At 35.2% G+C, this 19,804-nt stretch overlaps 1 protein-coding gene across 1 annotated transcript in view; it reads right to left on the bottom strand.

Moving 5' to 3' along the window:
- Positions 1 to 10,754: 10,754 nt before the first annotated feature.
- Positions 10,755 to 19,804, bottom strand: part of LOC133203549 (neurogenic locus protein delta-like) — a 44,321-nt gene continuing 35,271 nt past the window's right edge. The window contains exon 7 of the mRNA XM_061339320.1: positions 10,755 to 11,692. Within this exon, the coding sequence (XP_061195304.1) occupies positions 10,755 to 11,692 (938 nt within the window). The remainder of the gene's footprint in view (positions 11,693 to 19,804) is intronic.

Consider the following 19,804-nt stretch of genomic DNA (forward strand, 5'->3'; position numbering starts at 1 on the left):
TCCTTTGCCCTAGATGTTCTATGCCAAAATTGCAATACATTCAGCCATTCATGAGAAGAAGCAGCATGAAAATGTTAAAATTTTTGACCGATGCAAGACAGAAGGTGACGGACATACAACAAATGATGACTCAGGGGACCCAATGAACTAATAAAATCTTTGATTCACAAAGTAATGGATTGTTGGCATATAAATAAGATATAAATCCTTCTTGCTATTCTTCCAATTAAGCTTTTTCGTACAAATTTTCTGTATATTCCCATGAAAATGTTGCTCCCCTCTCTTCCACCCATCCTACACAAAGGGGTGATGATAATGCGCAATAATGCCAATTATGTTACCCCTACTGATCTTGAGAATATTGAAGATTTTTCAATTTTATTTTCGTGTAAAAGGACAGGTTTCCATAAGGCTGTTTTTGGCCCATATTGAATTTTAAATTAATTTAATTAGTAATGTCTAGTAATGTTTCCTCTGTTATATTTTATAATTTATTTGCAAAACCAATGTATACTGTCACGTGACCAAGGGGTATCTAAAGAGTCCGTATAAAAGCGTCTAAGACGGTTATGACAATTTATTAGATGTAGTAGACTATTCATTGTGAAAAACCAAAGAAAGATTAACAGTATATCATCACAAAATATAGAACAGGACTGAAGTAACACAAAAGGCTAACTGATTTAATATTTTTTGGAAAAGAAAACTTCTGTAACTGTAGCCATAAAAATTCAATGGAAATTGTGTACGCTTTCTTGTTCGATATATTTGCTATTTATAATAACATTAAAATGTATGAAAAACAATCAGTCATGAAAACAAAAGCTTTCAATATTAAGAAATATCATATATTGTGACGTATTATTAAAACAACAACTTTCCTTGCATCTCCTACATGCATTTACAAGTATAAAAAAAAGACCTCTACGCAACATAAGTAAGCACATCAATTTTAAAGTATTTGATTTAGATAGACACATAGAAAGTGTAATAATTTCTTAAATTGTTTTGCATGGCTAATGGGATTTTTAGAATAAAAATTCATTGTGCATTCAAAATGGATTCTGAAAGTGTATACTATGCACTATAATAAATAGGCAGTTATACATTATTTACATGTATATAATGCATAAAGATTTATAGATATAAAAATAGAAATTCCCATACACTTTTTTCTATTATATTTTATTTACAGAAATTGGAAGCAAGATTTCTCTATTATCAAACTTCATTTTCATAAACATTTTTTATTTTCTGAAGATATATCCTTTGAATCCATGTCTGTGCCTATTTTCGTGTGGAACGTATCATCAAAATGTTTCTGAAACCGCAAATACCAAATTGTGTTCATCAACCAATAGTTCTTGATCATACTTTGCACTGAAAATACAAACCAGTGATGGGGGAGGGGGGTTAATGGCAAGTGTCATCGAAGGATACTAGTATCTACAGATATCTCATGAAGATACATGGCATGATTGAATTCTTGCTCTCAACAGACCAGTATTAGTTTATGTTTAGAGATTCTGTTTGTTTTATTGGAGACAACTTTTTTACCATTACTTTGTTTGGCTAAATTATATACCGACTCTCAAAAAAAAAAATGTTCAAAAGTTTCATCAACTACGAACTCTTATACAAAATATAGAAAGTGTCCTAATGTTTTCATTTAAGTACATTATTACTGTGTCCCAGGGATGACCATTCAGAAAATCTCCCCTGACATCTGAGGTGCTCCTCCAGTCGCAAATTACAAAAGCCTTTGCAACACTAAAGATACGCGTTGGATTGCACATTTATCTTCAATATCCAGGTGTAAAAGGTAAAGAAAATATTTCTTTCTCGCAAATTCACCACCAGGGAGACATAAACGGCTTATGGTAGGGACTTTCAGCAATTCTTTTTTCAAAACTACAACTGACTCAAGCATTGATAAGACCACTGGTCATATGAGCAATAGCTTTTAGACTGATCGAGTACTGATCGAGGTAAAAACTACAAAATCAAGAACATCTTGTAAAATTCACATTAAGCTACATGTACAGACAGACGCACAGGAAGTTGACATTGGATTCAAATAAAAATGAATCCCACCGTACGACATGCCTAAACAAAGAGTGTGCTTAAAGCATCAAGCATCTATTATAAGTAGTTGCCGAGAAAACTGCGACGAAAATTTGTTACGGACAACACACAGCTAGGCAGACTGACAGACATGCAGACAGATACATAAGGGTGAAACAGTTTACCCCCCTCCTCCTTCGTAGTGGGGGTATAATTAATCTGTTTGATTAATTGGACCATGTTATGGATATGTATCGATCACTTTAAATATTTGAATGATTTAACCACAACTCAACAAATTGCAAAATTAGCAGTCATTAGTATCTTACTGCCTGTTGCATTGCGAACCACAACCATATTCCAGTATAATGTTCCTGTATATATAAGTAATCAATTATCAAAATATGGTTTTGGTTCTCAATGCAACACGTCGTGTACTAGAATGTTAAACAACATAACCCTCCAACATTTTCCCATATACTCAATATTAAAGTGGTTGAGGGCACCATGCTTCCATCATTTATTCCAATATTATCCTAATTTTTTTCTCCCAAAAAAATGTACAGCACAAAATAAGACATGTTGAAATAATGAAAATAAGTTTAAACTTGTGGACAATCCAATTTCATTTTTGGCAAAAATATGGGCCAGAAAACAGTCTTATGGAAACCTCTTCTTTTGGATCTTATTGCAGCCCCATACCTACTCCTGAGGGCCATGCTATGAACAAGTGGAATATGCACTACTTGAAGATATTTGCATATTATATGTCTAATCATGGTTCTGCTGTTCTTTTAAACAAGATTTTGCAAAAAGAAAATCGTACAAATTCGTAGTATAAATTTGATTCTGTATTGGTTTTCAGACCTCTCCCTAATGATCAAACTTTAAACAACCTTGAATCAACACTGTCTAACCTTAAACATAAGTTTGAACTTTTTTGGCACAATAGCTTTTGAGAAGACCCAACCATGTTTCCACTATTTCTGAATTATTTCTCCTTGAAAGATAGTGTAGCCTTTCATTTGAACAAAAAATAACATTTCTAATCACTAGAGACTGGTTTATGACAAGTCTATTTAGTGACTTGGAGAAGATTGCGAATGGGAATGGATAACGTACAGAGGACATACAATATACAGAGAGACAGACAGGCAGTCAGACGCTGAACACTCTAATCAGAAAAGGTTACTTAAGCTTCCGTCTTATGCTGTTTTGAGATAAACTTGTCATTGTGGCAAGCAAAACAAAGTCAAGCGACACATTCTTATTCCTAGACCTAAACTTTTGTCCACGAATATTCTCACAGATGGCTTAGAGAATTTTAATGGAATTTCAGAGATAGTCACCAACTCTAAATGTGCAATTTAGGTTTATGCACAGCAAAATCAAATGGCTTAAAAGGTTTTCAGGAACTAAATTGTAATACTAAAAATCATACAATTAAATTGCTTTCTAATGTTTAATTTATTATTAAAATCAATTAAAACTGTGTTTTACTGGAGACTTTAACGTATAAATAACAGCAGCAAGTAAAAGAACGGGATTATAATTGTCAAAACCATATTTTTGCTGCTGTACTTGATTCAAATGATTTTCTTATCTGTTGCTGATATATATTTTAATTACGCTCTGTAATCTTGATCAATCTTTTTAAAAAATTGAATTTTTCCTGTAATCTCAATTTTCCCTATTATGGCTCTTGGCAAAGTTAAATAAAACTCTGGAACTTGTTACAGGAAGAGTAATTCATCATTTAATAAATGTTACGGTACGTGATTCATAATCTGGTACCTGTATGAGTTAAATAACTTCAGGTAGCTTTATAATAAAGTGCTGCATAGAAGTATGTACATTATAATCTGGTACCTGTTATAGGTTGGTAGCTTTAAAATCTGGTACCTGTTAGCGGTAGGTAGCTTTGAAATCTGGTACCTGTTAGAGGTAGGTAGCATCATATTCTGGTACCTGTTAGAGGTATGTAACTTTGAAATCTGGTACCTAATAGAGGTAGGTAGCTTTAAAATCTGGTACCTGTTAGCGGTAGGTAGCTTTGAAATCTGGTACCTGTTAGCGGTATGTAGCTTTGAAATCTGGTACCTGTTGGAGGTAGGTAGCTTTAAAATCTGGTACCTGTTGGCGGAAGGTAGCTTTGAAATATGGTACCTGTTAGAGTTATGTAGCTTTAAAATCTGGTACCTGTTAGAGGTAGGTAGCTTTGAAATCTGGTACCTGTTAGAGGTAGGTAGCTTTAAAGTCTGGTACCTGTTAGAGGTAAGTAGTATTAAAATCTGGTACCTGTTAGTGGTAGGTAGCTTTGAAATCTGGTACCTGTTAGAGGTAGAAAGCATTGAAATCTGGTACCTGTTAGAGGTAGGTAGCTTTAAAATCTGGTACCTGTTAGTGGTAAGAAGCTTTAAAATCTGGTACCTGTTAGCGGTAGGTAGCTTTAAAATCTGGTACCTGTTAGAGGTAGGTTGCATCATATTCTGGTACCTGTTAGAGGTAGGTAGTATTAAAATCTGGTACCTGTTAGAGGTAGGTAGCTTTAAAATCTGGTACCTGTTAGAGGTAGGAAGCTTTAAAATCTGGTACCTGTTAGCGGTAGGTAGCTTTGAAATCTGGTACCTATTAGAGGTAGGTAGCATCTTATTCTGGTATCTGTTAGAGGTAGACTGCTTTAAATGTCTAATCCTTTTTTGCATATTTAGAATCAATTACCCTGAAAATAATTCAGTTCTCGATACTTTCTTTCTGTTTAATCTTAATGTTTTGTTTTAATTTCAGTAGAATGCATGAGGGGTTGATTGCTCAGTTATGTCTTAATTTTTTAAAACATCTTCTCATGTTTGTCCACATTTCTCAGAGTGCCAAATTTAGTAATACAACTTTAATAATAGTTGAAGCAGTTAAATTATTTGGATATAGGTCTATCATTTACCCAGTTACTGCGTGCAAAAGTTTGAATATATTGATGCGGGAATGAAATCGATAGTTGTCGCTCTCTGATCATTAAATTATTCGTCGCCCGCGTGGCGCAGTGGTTAGAGCGTCTCCTCTAGAGTCGCGGAGTAAGGAGTTGATCCTTACAGTGTACGTCGCGGGTTCGAATTCCAATGTGGGACGTGGAGACCGGTCCTTCGGATGAGACCGTATAAACGGAGATCCCGTGTCGCAATAGGTGCTGGCACGAAAAAGATCCCTCACTGCTCAATGGCCGTAAGTGCCGAGTATAGGACAAAATTTGCAGCTCTCCACCGGCAAGTGGTGGCGTCTCCATATGAGTGAAAATTCTCGAGAGGGACGTTAAAAAATTTAAAGACAAACAAACAAACATTAAATTATTCTCTACTTTCACAAACACTCTTTACAACCAATATATCGAATGATATGAAATAAACCGAGATTTTTGTCTAAATGTCTCTAGTTTGTTTTTTTTTTTTTATATGCATTTGATACTGCCTAATGGTGCCAAAGCATTAAAAAAAGAAATGAAATGAAGAATTATTCACTGAAAAATATCGAGCAGCTAGAATGAAAAGTTTTTGTTTGCAGGAACAAAAATCCATAAATTCTAAAATAGGAATATTATACATAGAATTATACCGTTAAACTATGTGCATTTTTTTGTAATGCTTTTTATATCAAGATGCATCCTGTTCATATAATTTCACATCTTACACCAATTGGGTGTATGTGTGTGTGTATGGGGGGGGGGGGGGGGGTTAGATATTTATTGGTCTGGGAATCGCGGCTCTCCATTGATCCAGAACTGTGCTCTCTAGGCAATATTACATGTAATTAAAAAGTTTGGGGGCACACAACCAAAGAGAAATTCCTTTAGAAGCCAAATTATATGAATTAAATACATTGTAAATAAATAAATAAATAAAATAATAAAATATTTAAGTAAATAAACTTCGTCATGCATATGTTTGTGTGTGTGTGTGGGGGGGGGGGGGGGGAGGCAGCTCTGTTAAACACCTAAGTTGTTTCCATTTTATAATCATTAATGTTAGAATTATTGAGACGACGTGACGACCCATCCCTTCCCCTTTTCCGCCCTCAAGTTCGCAAGATTTTAAGGTTAGCAATTAGAAAACATAAATTTCTATTTCCCTTTCTCTCTCTTAATTATTACTTTTTTACATATCAAATAAACATTAACCTTTCTAGAAAACGATTGATGTGGAACTTTTTAATAGGGTATAAATTCATGGTTATCACCGTTGTAATGCGAGATAACTCGTACGCACTTATGGAGAGATAACTCCTTCCAGCCACCCTGCAAGCGGTACCAGATAGCCTCAACCGTAATTTCATGGGTAAATCGTATATTTGTATGATTCAATGAATGACGACATTTAAGTTTGGTTCGTTGGGATATAAATCCGTGGGTAAGGTTGGTCCACGAAAATTTTCAAACACTGGTCCCGTACGAAAAATCAAAGTACTGAAAGTACTACTACGAGTTGATGGTATTGATTATATAATGTTTAAATGAGTTGAGGTCTCTAATTCATATTTGGATTATGTGATATTATGTGCAATGATGAAAACTATTACTTAATCTTTTCTTTTTGTTTTCTTTGAGAAATAAAATTGTATCATTTTATTTCCTCCTATTCTATCATGTAATTTCAAGAAGGGGGGGGGGGTCCAATGTCTTTTTTTTGCTTCAGTATATACTTTTAGTAACTGCAAATTCCAGGGGTGTTCGGTTCCCCGACCCCCCCCCCCCTCTAGATCCGCGCATGTAATTAGTTTTGGAATTTTTTGTAAAATGACAATGTAGCTTGCATTTAAAGTAATTTGTATTTTTACAAAATATTAAAGGATACTACCATCATTGAAATGGTCACAGAGCACATTCATTCATTCATACTTTATTTCCACTTTGCAGTGATTAATGAATACTGTACAAAATGCACAAAAAAGAATATCGTATATATAACATATAACTACATGAATTGAAATTCGTACACATACAAAGGTGAATTGCATGTAAACATATATATAGAAAAAAGAAATATTTACAAAGTTTGTGACCACAAAATAGTGGTCATTACCTTACTTCATACACTATGTCCTTGCGAGTTATCAAAAAAAAAAAAAAAAAAAAAAAACTATAGATGAACATTAGGAAAACAGAAAGATATAAAGGAGTGGGAAGCATCCCTCACTGACAGATTTGCAGTACGGAAAGATTGCGCTTATAGAGAGCACAAGAATCGGCAATGAGACGAAAGTTACGTAGCTGGAAGTTTCGGAGGTGGAATCAAGTACAGCTCATCTTCTGTAAGGGCACACAGTTCAGCACACAAGTTGATGTCAAAGTAGTTAATTACATCCTCCCACCATTGATTGCGTATATCATATGTGATACGACAAGTACACGACGCATGGTTAAAGAGATCAACATAAAGAGTTCCACAAAGGGGACAAATTTCTGTAGTTTCTCGAGGAGATTCGGAGACTAATTTGCAAATGAATTTGCATAACGAAATCTCATAACAGTTTTTGGGCAGTCGCCAGAATAAAGCCGGATTTCCATCCTGAAATATTTTCCGGAAACGGATGAATCCTGGATCACCTGAAACACGTGTGTCTCTCCGGAGCTTATTGTATCGAAAAGTCGCAGATCTCACAATTTGTTTCCAGGCTGACTTTGATGGAAATGAACCGAGCGAAAGCCACTCTCTCACATATTCGCAAAGGTTATAAATGCATAAAAGACTCAAAATATCAGGAATAAAACCTAGCTGCTTATGGGCGATCCCCTCCAAGTAAGAAAACAGCCTGGTTAAGAAGATTTTCTTAGACAGAGTTTTGTATTCCAGGCGACACAGACGGCCAAAAAATAGTAGTTTCCTTGTATCAATCTCGGCTTGTATTGGAAGAACTTCAAAAAGGTTTTCACAAATGTCAGACCTTGTTCTGGTAGGTAGATTCTGGGCGTTTTTGACCACTAGCTGTTGGAAGACATTCAAGCGATGTAAATCATTTGAGGACATGTCATTCCATAATTCACATCCGTAGAGTACCGATGGTAAGACGACTGATTTGTAGAGATGAGAAAGTGTTAAAGGGTTCAGGTACTGAGATCCAATATCATTAAGGGCGAAATACGAGTTTTTACCCTTTCGACATGTAGAAATTATCCTATCTGAAAGATTGTACTTATCATTGATAAGAATACCGAGATGATTGCAGTTGTCCAGACAAGGAATGGTTTCGTTTCCTAATAACCATACATAGTCGAAGTCTACTCTGACATTTTTTGCGCGGAATCTCAGAATGCAGGATTTGTGGGCATTGAACGTATATCGCCATCTCCTGGAATATTCGAATGAAATGTTCAGCATTGTTTGAAGGGATGCAGGTGAAAGTCCTATGCATGCTAGATCATCTGCCAGTGAGGGACAGCTACATGAAATATTAAGAATGCCTGAGTAGTTGGATGATTGTTCTAGAATATTAATCAAATCGTTAATGTACACAAGATAGAAGAATGTAGAAAGGACACCGCCTTGTCTGACACCCTGCTGGACAGGAAACCACCTGGACTGAGATTGATTAACTATAATAGCACTTGATGTATCAATGTGACAGTCCTTTTGTATAGACCAAAGTTTTCCTGTTACACCAAGTTCATACAATTTCAATAAAAGAGCATGTCTCCATACAGTATCAAATGCTTTTGTACTATCCAAAAAACTAACATAAACATTGCTACCCTGTTCTAAATTATGAAAAATAGTTTCATGTAAGTTGAGGGATGCCGTCAGACAACCTAGCTTCTGTTGAAAACCTTGCTGTTGGGGATTTGGGAATGATTTATTAATTAATACATGTTCAGAAATGCGGGTATGAATGATACTTTCAAAAATCTTTAAAAAGCACGACAATAAAGCGACTGGTCTGTAGCTATTGCACGAAGTTTTAAATTTATCCCCTCCCTTGTATAGCGGCACAATGAATCCCCGTTTCCATGCACAAGGTATCACCCCATGCAACACAATAGCATTAAACATTTTTACAGTACATGCAAGGGCACATTCGCCACCGAAAATAATGTGTTCATATGTAACTCGATCAGCACCGGGTGCTTTTCTGTATTTCAGCTTGCGAATGATGGGTGTTAACTCGGTTACAGTAATTTGGCCACCGGGAATGTCGCCGCTATAATGATCACACAGCTTTTCAATGTCTGCATACTTCTCTTCAATTTGGCGATGGAAGTCTTGGTCAAATGATGAATCATCAGAAGGAGTATAAATATTTTGAAAGTGCATTGCAAAGGCTTCAGCGACTCCAGAAGGATTGCTATAGGTAACTCCGTTTTCTCCGTGAATTTCAGGATAGGTACGGGAAGATCTGCATTTCTGTCCTTTTACCAACTTCCAAAATAGGCGAATATCGCTGTCGGCTGCTTCGTCAAGATCACGGTATACGCCACTCATATAGCGCTCGTTTTCTGTATCTAGTGCATTTCTGAACTGTCTTTTGGCTCTTTTGTAGTTTCGATAAGTTTCATAAACCATACCCCTAGGTCTCCCTTCATCAATCCAGAGACGCCGCATTTTTCTTTCTAACACATGGGATTCTTTTACCTCTTTGGTCCATCCCGGTCTTGTATGTGGATTAAAACCAGCTTGGGGTATATTGCGCTCAGCAGAGTTTATCAGAATTGAACACAAATCAAAGTAAAAGTTGTTAATGTCGGTGATAGACTGGATATCACGCTTGAGTATATCCTGAAGATCTTGCTGCATATATGACCTATAAGACTCAATAGCAACAGACGTTGCTTTATGCCATGCCGCTACTTTAAAGTTAGAGTGTATGAGATAATGGTGTGAGCACTTGAAGCTTAGTTCAGCAAGAACTGGTAAATGGTCTGAGGTGCTACAGATTTTACCTTCCTCAAAAATTTTATAAGACACTAATTTATCCATAAAGGATTTGTTGAAGAAAATGTAATCTAACATTGTACACTTTTGAATGAATGTAAATTGTTCACCTTCTATATTGAAATCTGACCCTGGTAAGCAGAGGTCACATCTCTGAACAAAATTGGAAAGGATCTGAGACTTAACAGGGTTTGTGTTGAGGGGGCTAATACAACTACTATTTAAATCACCTGCAATCACAACAATGCCATATGAACTATAATAATTGTACGGACTTTCAACCACATTGAGTTCATGCCTATATAAATCTACATTACCATCAGCGGGTAAGTATACACCAAAAATATACATGACATTGGCATAGTTATCTTTAACTTCAACCACACGGTTAGAATCATTACATGTTACCTCTTTGACAGAGTACTCAAGCGAATTTCTAATGAGTAGTGCAACACCACCCCTACCTACAAAGTGCGAGCTAGATGCCAGTCTTGGGTTTACATAGCTGTCCGTGTCTACCTTGACAAGGCTTTTATAATCTTTATGTATAGAATCTAAATACATTGACGGATTAAAGTTATCTTTAAGCTTATGCTCTGATATAATTGCAAAGTCACACTTTGTATGGTCAAGCATGTTCGAAAGACACAGTGTAGAGGACATAACTCCCTAACATTCCATGACAAAATAACTACCATGTTAAAATAAAATACTAAATTCAGAAAATAAATTGTAAGTCTATTCATAATAGTGAGCGTGTCTTTGAGATACATTAGTCTACTTTCGGCGGTCATTCACATCATTGTCATATTCCGACCACCATTCTCGGCTGCGCGAGTACTGTCCTCCGTTGTCTACATCATGATCCTGACCCGAACATCGCGCCTCCCAGTCTCTATTGTTATACCATCTACGGCAAGATACACCCTTCGGCCAGAAGTCATGACCTTCAACAACACACGCTTGTTCGTAAGGAATGTTGATCTTAGCGGTCAATTGTGAACGGGTAGTGCGTGGTTTGAATAAAACCATGTGCGTTATTTTCACACCTTTATTTTCAGTGTAATTTAGAATCCCTTGTTGGGTAGATTCTCTATCAATTCCCGATATATAAAATCTGGCTTTCCGCTTGTATTTCACGCCACGAAAAACATCATGTGGGGGTGTTGTAGCAGATTGTTTAGGGAGATCAATGCTGTCATTTAAACTCACTGAGTGCATGCTAACATCTCCGAAATTGTATGGTCGCTTGTTCGTTTGTTTCATGTTCGATTTTGTAACATTCTGTTTAATTGATGGCGGTTTATCCAACACACTGGAGCAGTCGCTCTGTTTATCCATTGAACCGTTAATAGGTTTAGTGGACAGTATATCTAGACATGCAGTATTTACGTCACACGAACCGTTACCTTTTGTGTTCTTCGAACACACTGGGGCACTCGGAGGGTTTCTATCAGGAAACGTCTGTAATTTCTGTCTTGAAACAGCATTACTGTCTTGTCTTGGGGAAGACGAGCGAGCCCGTGCTGGCGGAGTAATTATTACATGCTCAGATACAGTGTTTGCGTAAGACTTTTGCGGAGTTAATGAGTTGACTTGTTTTTGAAAGTTAAGACTTACTTTCGCTAACCGCTCGATCTCTGTGTTTGTTTTTGATAGAACAGTCTGAAAGTTATTCTGCTCTGCCTCAATGCGTCTGAGGTTATCGTCGTTAACTTATGATAGAAATCATATTTCGTTAAGTTAGTGGCTGCTTCTGTTTTGAGGCATTCAAATTCTGATCGAAGCTGTTCATTTTCTGTACGCAGTGTCCTAAGATCAGAATGCAGTGAGTATTCTTTGAACAAAGGGTTTCCTCTTGTTCGGACATTCGTTGAGTTAGTGATTGTACAAGAACTCTAAGCTCTACCAAATTGACTTTTGATACATCGGTAATACATGTTGAGCTTTTATTTCTGTCAAACACATTTTCAATACCAGATTTGTCACCGTGAATGAACATATGTAGAGTGAAACAATCCCTAGCATATTTCTCAATACTTGGACTACTCTTGGTAGACTTCCTGTTTATTAGCTTTCCAGGTGGATAGTCTGGTTGATCTTTGGCCCGTGAGCTTAATATATAACGGTACCAACAAACCATACTCTCGTTGTGTGAACAAAGATCCAGTAACTTACCGATGTATATATCTTTTGGCAAATTTTGAAGCACTTTATCTAAATTTGCTACATCGGTTTGATTTAGAACCATGTTTTAGGAACAGTTTTTGGGCACTCAATATCATTTGACAGAAATATTATATATCAAGTGACTAGAAATTTCATATAGGGAAAAATGGCACAACTGTTGTATAACATCATTTTACAGAACTAATTTAAAAACAACTCCTAAATAGACAAAAAACAAGAAAAAGGGTTAAACACACATATTTCAAACTAACAGGCCAAACCTACAATAGTATTACAAGTAGGGAATTATTATTTACAAATAACGCAAATTGAATTATTTCATTAACATGTTCATTGAATATTTTCACTGCTTTCTTAAATTGACAAACAATTTTACATTTTCAATGCACATCAATATACTCCAATTCTCGTGATAAGCCAGTCTTAAAATTCATATATTTTACTTTCATTTATATGTATATTAGATAATTCAATCTTCTTGATTTAGTTACTATTGAAATTCAACTCCTTGTCTTTCAAAATTTACATACACATATTATAATTCAATTTTTAGCTCACCTAAGCTGAAGCTCGTTTCTGATCACCCGTTGTCCGTCGTCCGTCCGTCCGTCTGTAAACTTTTCACATTTTTGACTTCTTCTCAAGAACCACTGGGTCAATTTTAAACAAACTTGATACAAAGTATCCTTGGGTAAAGGGGAGTTTAAATTGTAAAAATGAAGTGCCAAGTCCCTATCAAAGGGGAGATAATCAAGATAATACAAAAATTAGGTGGGGTCATTAAAAAATCTTTTTCTCAAGAACCAGTGGGCCAGAAAGGCTGAAACTTATGTGGAAGCATCCTTGGGTAGTGTAGATTCTAAATTGTTCAATTCATGACCCCCGGGGGTAGGGAGGGGCCACAATAGGGAATCCAAGTTTAACATTGAAATATATAGTAAAAATCTTAAAAAATCTTCTCAAGAACCACTGGGCCAGAGAAGCTGAAACTTATGTGGAAGCATTCTGGGGTAGTGTAGATTCTAAATTGTTCAAATCATGACCCCGGGGGTAGGGCGGGGCCACAATAGGGAATCCAAGTTTAACATTGAAATATATAGTAAAAATCTTAAAAATCTTCTCAAGAACCACTGGGCCAGAGAAGCTGAAACTTATGTGGAAGCATTCTGGGGTAGTGTAGATTCTAAATTGTTCAAATCATGACCCCGGGGGTAGGGCGGGGCCATAATATGGAATCCAAGTTTAACATTGAAATATGTAGTAAAAATTTTTAAAAATCTTCTTCTCAAGAACCAGTGGGCCAGAAAGGCTGAAACTTATGTGGAAGCATCCTTGGGTAGTGTAGATTCTAAATTGTTCAAATCATGACCCCCGGGGTAGGGCGGGCCACAATAGGGAATCCAAGTTTTACATTGAAATATGCAGAATTTTTTTTAAAATCTTCTTTGCAAGAACAACTGGGCCAGAAGGTCTGAAACTTATGTGGAAGCATCCTGGGGTAGTGTAAATTCCAATTGTTCAAATCATGACCCTTGGGGGTAGGGCGGGGCCACAATAAGTACTACGGGGGGGGGGGGCGATGAGAGAAATCAGGTGAAAAACAGCAAGGCCAAAGTTACTCAGGTGAGCACTGTGGCCCATGGACCTCTTTTTTTGATTTAGCCACTCTTGATATTCAGCACCCTGTCTTTTATGATCATTGATATGGACAATAAATATTTTAATTATCTTGATTAAGCTACTCTTGAAATTCAACTTCTTGACTTTTAACTGAAATGAGCATTTTATATTTCATTTCGTTTGGTTTAGTCACTCTTGAATTAAATATAACTACTTCACTTTAATTTGTATGCATATTTTATACATAATTTCTCTCGGTTTAGCCTTTCTTGAAATTCAACTACTTGACTTTCATTGATACATGTATGCACGTTTAATGTTTCAATTCTTTCGGCTTTTCGACTGAATTAAGACTTTAAATTCATCACAATGACAAGATATTGACTATTTACATGATCTATCTACTCTTGAATTAATTTGATTTCTTAATCTCTTCACATTTATAAATATGCATTTTACATTTAATTTATCAATAACACCCCGCTTGATTTTTTTGTTTATGTTTTTATTTATTGCCTTCACAGTACTAATTCACTTTATCACATGGTCAGCATCTGATAGCCAAAACACAGCTGGACATATTAAAGGAAACCACTTTCCAGTGTAGTGCCGACAATTAATGAGATAAGAATCACAGGCGTAGTAAGTGACCATTGCTGTATTTAAAGCTTGCTATGAAACAGATGTAGATTGTGGATGACAGGAATCTCAACAGTGTTTTTTACAGGGAAAAGGAAATTGGAACACAAAGTTCTCCGCTGATGAAAAAATCTAACCCTTTAAGCAATCGAAATCTTTTATTGCTTGCACAAGAAATAAGAACTTTAATTTCAAAATTGTTTTTTTTTCAACTGGTACAGCTCATTTCTTCCATTTGAGATTAGTAATTGGTTTACTTCGATCTTCTTTACTGCAAACTCCTTGCTTTGTTTACAAACTCTCTGTGTTGAACGATTCATTACTAGCGCGGGAAAACTGCTCTGTTCATGCATTAGCATAACAGCGCAAGAATATTAGTCTATTTATATACCACCAGCACGTCAATCTTGTAAAAATAATCTGGTTTGTACCATGTTCAATTTTGTGAATTTTCTTTAAAAATCTGTTTTCAAAATACTTCTTATTATATAAAACATTTATTGATTTATAAATCAAAACTTTGTTTGCACGACATGTCACTTTTGTTGACCGCATGTCTCTAACACTATGTTCTCTAACGGATAGACACCGATTCCATTAAAATCAATAATAAATATATAAGTTTATAAACACTTCAAAGCATATCAGGAAACATATTCTTGTTCTGTAGATTATGAAAATTGTAAATAAACCAATATTATACAAGAACCTGTAAGCAAAGTACTCTAATGAAAATGTGAATAGTTTCGATACATAACATAACATGAGTTGATACCATCAACTCGTAATAATGAGTCGAAAATTTCATCGTATTTCCTTGTTGGAAGCTGACATAGCAGTCTAATATACGGAGTATTCAACCTTTATATTTCTGCAATGGAGTAAAAATATGAAATGACGATTCAGAAAAAAAAGTGTTCAATTGATAAAATATGTAATGACATGTTTTTGTTAAATTAAGTAATTTTGCCACTCTCATAGAATAAACTTCATCCTAGATTTACTAAATGATCTTGTTAAAATCATTTATTTCAAGTAAAAACTATTTTTGCCAAGACCATCATCACTTCAGAAAATCATCGATGTATGCAAAGATGAAGTCATCAATAATCCTCAGAAACAAAATTAAGCAAATTAAAAACTATATACTTACTTTTTTGCCTTTCACACGACTGTTTAAAGCTTTCCATTGACCATTCTATGGTTGTAAAATGTAATTTTTGCTCTAGTTTCTTTTAGGGATTTTACATACATTTTAAACCCACACTGATTCTATAATATTATCTTGAACTTTGCTCCATTACAAGACTTTAGTAATCATCGTGCTTACCATTCTCTATCCACGTTCTATCTACGCTGTCATATCATTGTCAAAGCTTGCAAAAGAACTTGGCAAATATTTTAAAATTGAAAAAAGAAATCAAATTTTGATAAATCGTTATATAATGATATTATTCATCAGTAAAATGATTGATTTCATTTAATCTTTTATCCCTTGAAATGATTTTCTTAAAGATTTTATTCTCCGCAAATTAGTTCCACGTAAACATCGAAAAAAATATTAAGGAATGAAAGATTTAAAAATAAATAATAAATCGTCATCTCCATCCATAATCATAATAAGTGATAACGATTTTCTTTACAATTTTTCACTGTTGAAAACTTGTACAAGAATCTTGTACTACGTAGCGTGAACAACTCTGGATGAAGAAAGCCTTCTTACAGTTCAGGTGTGGATTATGGTGATTTATGAGAAATGATATAAAAACTATTATTTGAAATACTCTAAATAATTCTTAAATTGAAAACTAAAGTATAAAATTTTAAAGAAAGTATATCAAGAATGTGGTAGAATTCTGCTTTTGGTAAATATTAAGGAACACTCTGGGCTATTTTTCTCTCGACAAAAAAGAAAATGTAAGTACTATCACTTTGCATAGGCTGCCTTTAAAGAACACATATTTGGGCTCATTGCATGTACTAACGTACGTATTTCATTGACGTACTTACGGTTGCAAGTATAAATTTCATCATGTTTAAAACAAAGTACAGTCTCTATAATTCATCCGAAAAAAAACAATAATAAGGTTAAAAGAGAATGCCTCGAAAATTTTTACTTTTTATGATGTAGTTTTGCATCAAGATTTCAAACTTCCTTTCCATTTTGATATTGGATGATACAAATGTGTACAATTTTTGATCATGTTCCATTTTTCTCTTTTTGAACAAAAAGAAATAGAATTTATTAAGAAAAATAAAGGTTTACTCAATTGACATTGAACGATGTAGTGAAAATTGTAAATGCTAGTAGTTTGTAAATGTTAAACGTTAGTAGCACGTTCCTCGACATCAAGTTGACGTTTCGATAACGCTTTACTTAAATGTTACAGTAGTTCAGTTTCGGTAATTAACAAAAAAGTCTCAAAATTGTTTTGTTTGTGTTGTTTGTATGTTGTTTAACGTCTCTCTCGAGAATTTTTCACTCATATGGAGACGCCACCACTTGCCGGTGGAGAGCTGCAAATTTTGTCCTATACTCGGCACTTACGGCCATTGAGCAATGAGGGATCTTTTTCGTACCAGCACCTACTGCGACACGGGACCTCGGTTTATACTGTCTCATCCGAAGGACCGATCTCCACGTCCCACAGTGGGATTCGAACCCGCGACGTAAGGATCAACTCCTTACTCCGCGACTCTAGACTAGAAGCTCTAACCACTGCGCCACGCGGGCGACTCAAAATTGTCATTTATACACTAAAATATAGCAATAGACATTTGAATGTGTAATGCTTTTAGAGAGGACATATCTTAGAAGAAAAAAAAATTCGTCGGTACTGAAAATTATCATTCCCTTTTTAAAGGATATTGTAGAAGCTAATGTTTTACGATTTCTTAAACCTTCAGTAAACCAGTATTCGAATATATTGGTGGGAATGATCATTTTTGTTCTCCAACATGATGTTTTTTGTTACTTCATACTTAAAAGAAAAGTTCTTAACATTTATATTGTGATTGTAAATTTGAGTTTCACGTCAAAACATGTCCAAGGCAAAATGCATGTAATTCCCGAATTTTCTTTCTCATACAGACATTTCTGGACCTTGACTGTATATTTTTATGAGTTAAAACACTAAACGCTATAAATGTTGGTATGCTGCTTTTTGTAAGATCTATATTTTTTGGCATGTACTTCGATGTCACTTAGTATCGTGTGTGTAAAATTTCGTTGATTTCATGGTATGATTGATTGATTGTATGTTGTTTTACGTCCCATTCGAGAATTTTTCACTCATATAGTGACGCCACCATATACCGGTGAAGGACTTCAAATTTTGACCTTTACTTGGCACTCAGGGCCTTTGAGCAGTGAGGAATCTTTATCGTGCCAACGTCTTCCATGACACGGGGCCTCGGTTTTTAAGGTCTCATCCGAAGGACCCACAACTTTCACTTCAAAGTGCCGAGCGCATGGCGAAGGAACAGTTGCTACCCATTTTTTATCGACTTAGGTCAGTCGCGGCCGAGATTCAAACTCACGACCTCCCGATGACGGAGCAAGTGCTTTACCGACTGAGCTACCGTGAACGGTTTTTATGGTATGAAGAGTCCAACAAATTCACGTACTTTACGAAAACTAAAATTTAAAATTAAAAGAACTCAACATGTCAACCATAAAATCAATTCCCCGCGAACCAATTTCTTCCCTCAAACCATGAAATTTGATCCCTAGAAAATTTGTGATTTTACAATTCTTCATTTTTAAATAAGATAGAATTTGGCTGAAATGAAAAAGGTGAAGATAACTAACAGTGATCTAAACAAACTTTAATACAGGTAGACAATATTTTCGGTTTACTTGACAGCTGGCTGCATATAAATTAGTCTGTTAAGATGATAGGTTGACCGTTATCACCGTGGTCTAGAATTGAAACTCTAATCTATTATCTTTAGGTTAATTTGAGCGAACTATTTACATATGTTTTTATTTCATACCTCACTAAAAGATACTGTATAGGGGAATAATTTCACGGGTTGTAATTTTCACGTTTTTCTCTCCTCGGACACGATCGCGGTTTGTTGAATTCGCGGAATTTGTATATAATAAAAGTCACCTCCCTTGTCTTTATCCGTGTAATCCATAGCTAGTATAGCAAGAACGACATTTATCAGCGTTATGTATTCACTTCACGAACAGGGTAGGTTTATAAAAAATGATTAGATTTAGTAGTTAATTGATGATTAATCAATAGAAGTGCCGTTATTAAACTTTTTTGACTATAAACGTCAAATGACATTCCTATATGCTTTTACGATGAGTGCATGTGTACACATCTTTCCGAAGGTATACACATCGCAACGGAAAAAAAAACACTGGACGCTAGTAAATGTATTAATGTAGGTAGACGTAATAATATCCTTCCATATCTTCAGCAAATTCGATAGTCATTCGAATAATATTTTTTAAAACCAAAATTTCCATAACAACTAGTACTCATAATGCTAATGCAGGTAACAAATGCACGTGGTAACGTTATGCACGGGTAATCAAAACCCATGACCCGTGTGTTTTGATTGATAAAACATGTATCTATTAAAACAGCTTTTTAACAATAAATACAGGTTATTAGCTGCTTATTTGAATTAAAGTAAAATGTGATAATTAAGATAATTTAATGACAAGAACTACTCGTTATTACTGAATGACCGTGTACATGTACATATACCTGTCGTACACTGTCTATTTTCAAATTTCCAAATAAAACATTGAGGTCTAATACTTAAAACTTATTCACTGTTTCTTGAATTCACGGATTTATTAACACCGTGAATATAGCGAATATTAACACCGCGAGTTATTTTCCCCTTAAACAGAAAGCAATCATCAATTGACGGATTAAGTCACAGGGGCTGCTGTACTAAGTTACTCGAGAATTCTAGGATACCGAAAAAGAGAGAACATCAAAATGTGGTCATGTACTAGACATCTGTGTTTCACTGTAGGCATTATTAGTATTAAAGAATAAATTCTTGATCAAGAGGTAATCCTAGAAAACTACAAACAAATTAGATCCTTTGCAGTGGTACCAGATTTAGATTCATCTCTTCTATTTTCATGTATATAGTAGGCCGACTAATCCCCGTTGTTAAATCAGGCGTAAGATTATCTAATTTATGCACCATGTACCATATTTGAAATAAATGATGCATTCATAAAATACTCGATTTAATATTTTACAAGAAGTATGCAGTTGTAAATTGTATAGTTATATATACTCTCTATACAAAAAAATCTGATTATACGGTTTTCATCTTTTTATGGTTCGTCATACACAAAGTGTAGCTCATGTCAGTTTCTATAGAGGCCATCATGATTA

Source organism: Saccostrea echinata, unplaced genomic scaffold, assembly GCF_033153115.1.
Source record: "Saccostrea echinata isolate AGI-Se365-2 ecotype Australia unplaced genomic scaffold, CSIRO_AGI_Sech_v1 ptg000051l, whole genome shotgun sequence".
In the NCBI taxonomy this organism is placed as follows: Eukaryota; Metazoa; Mollusca; class Bivalvia; order Ostreida; family Ostreidae; genus Saccostrea; species Saccostrea echinata.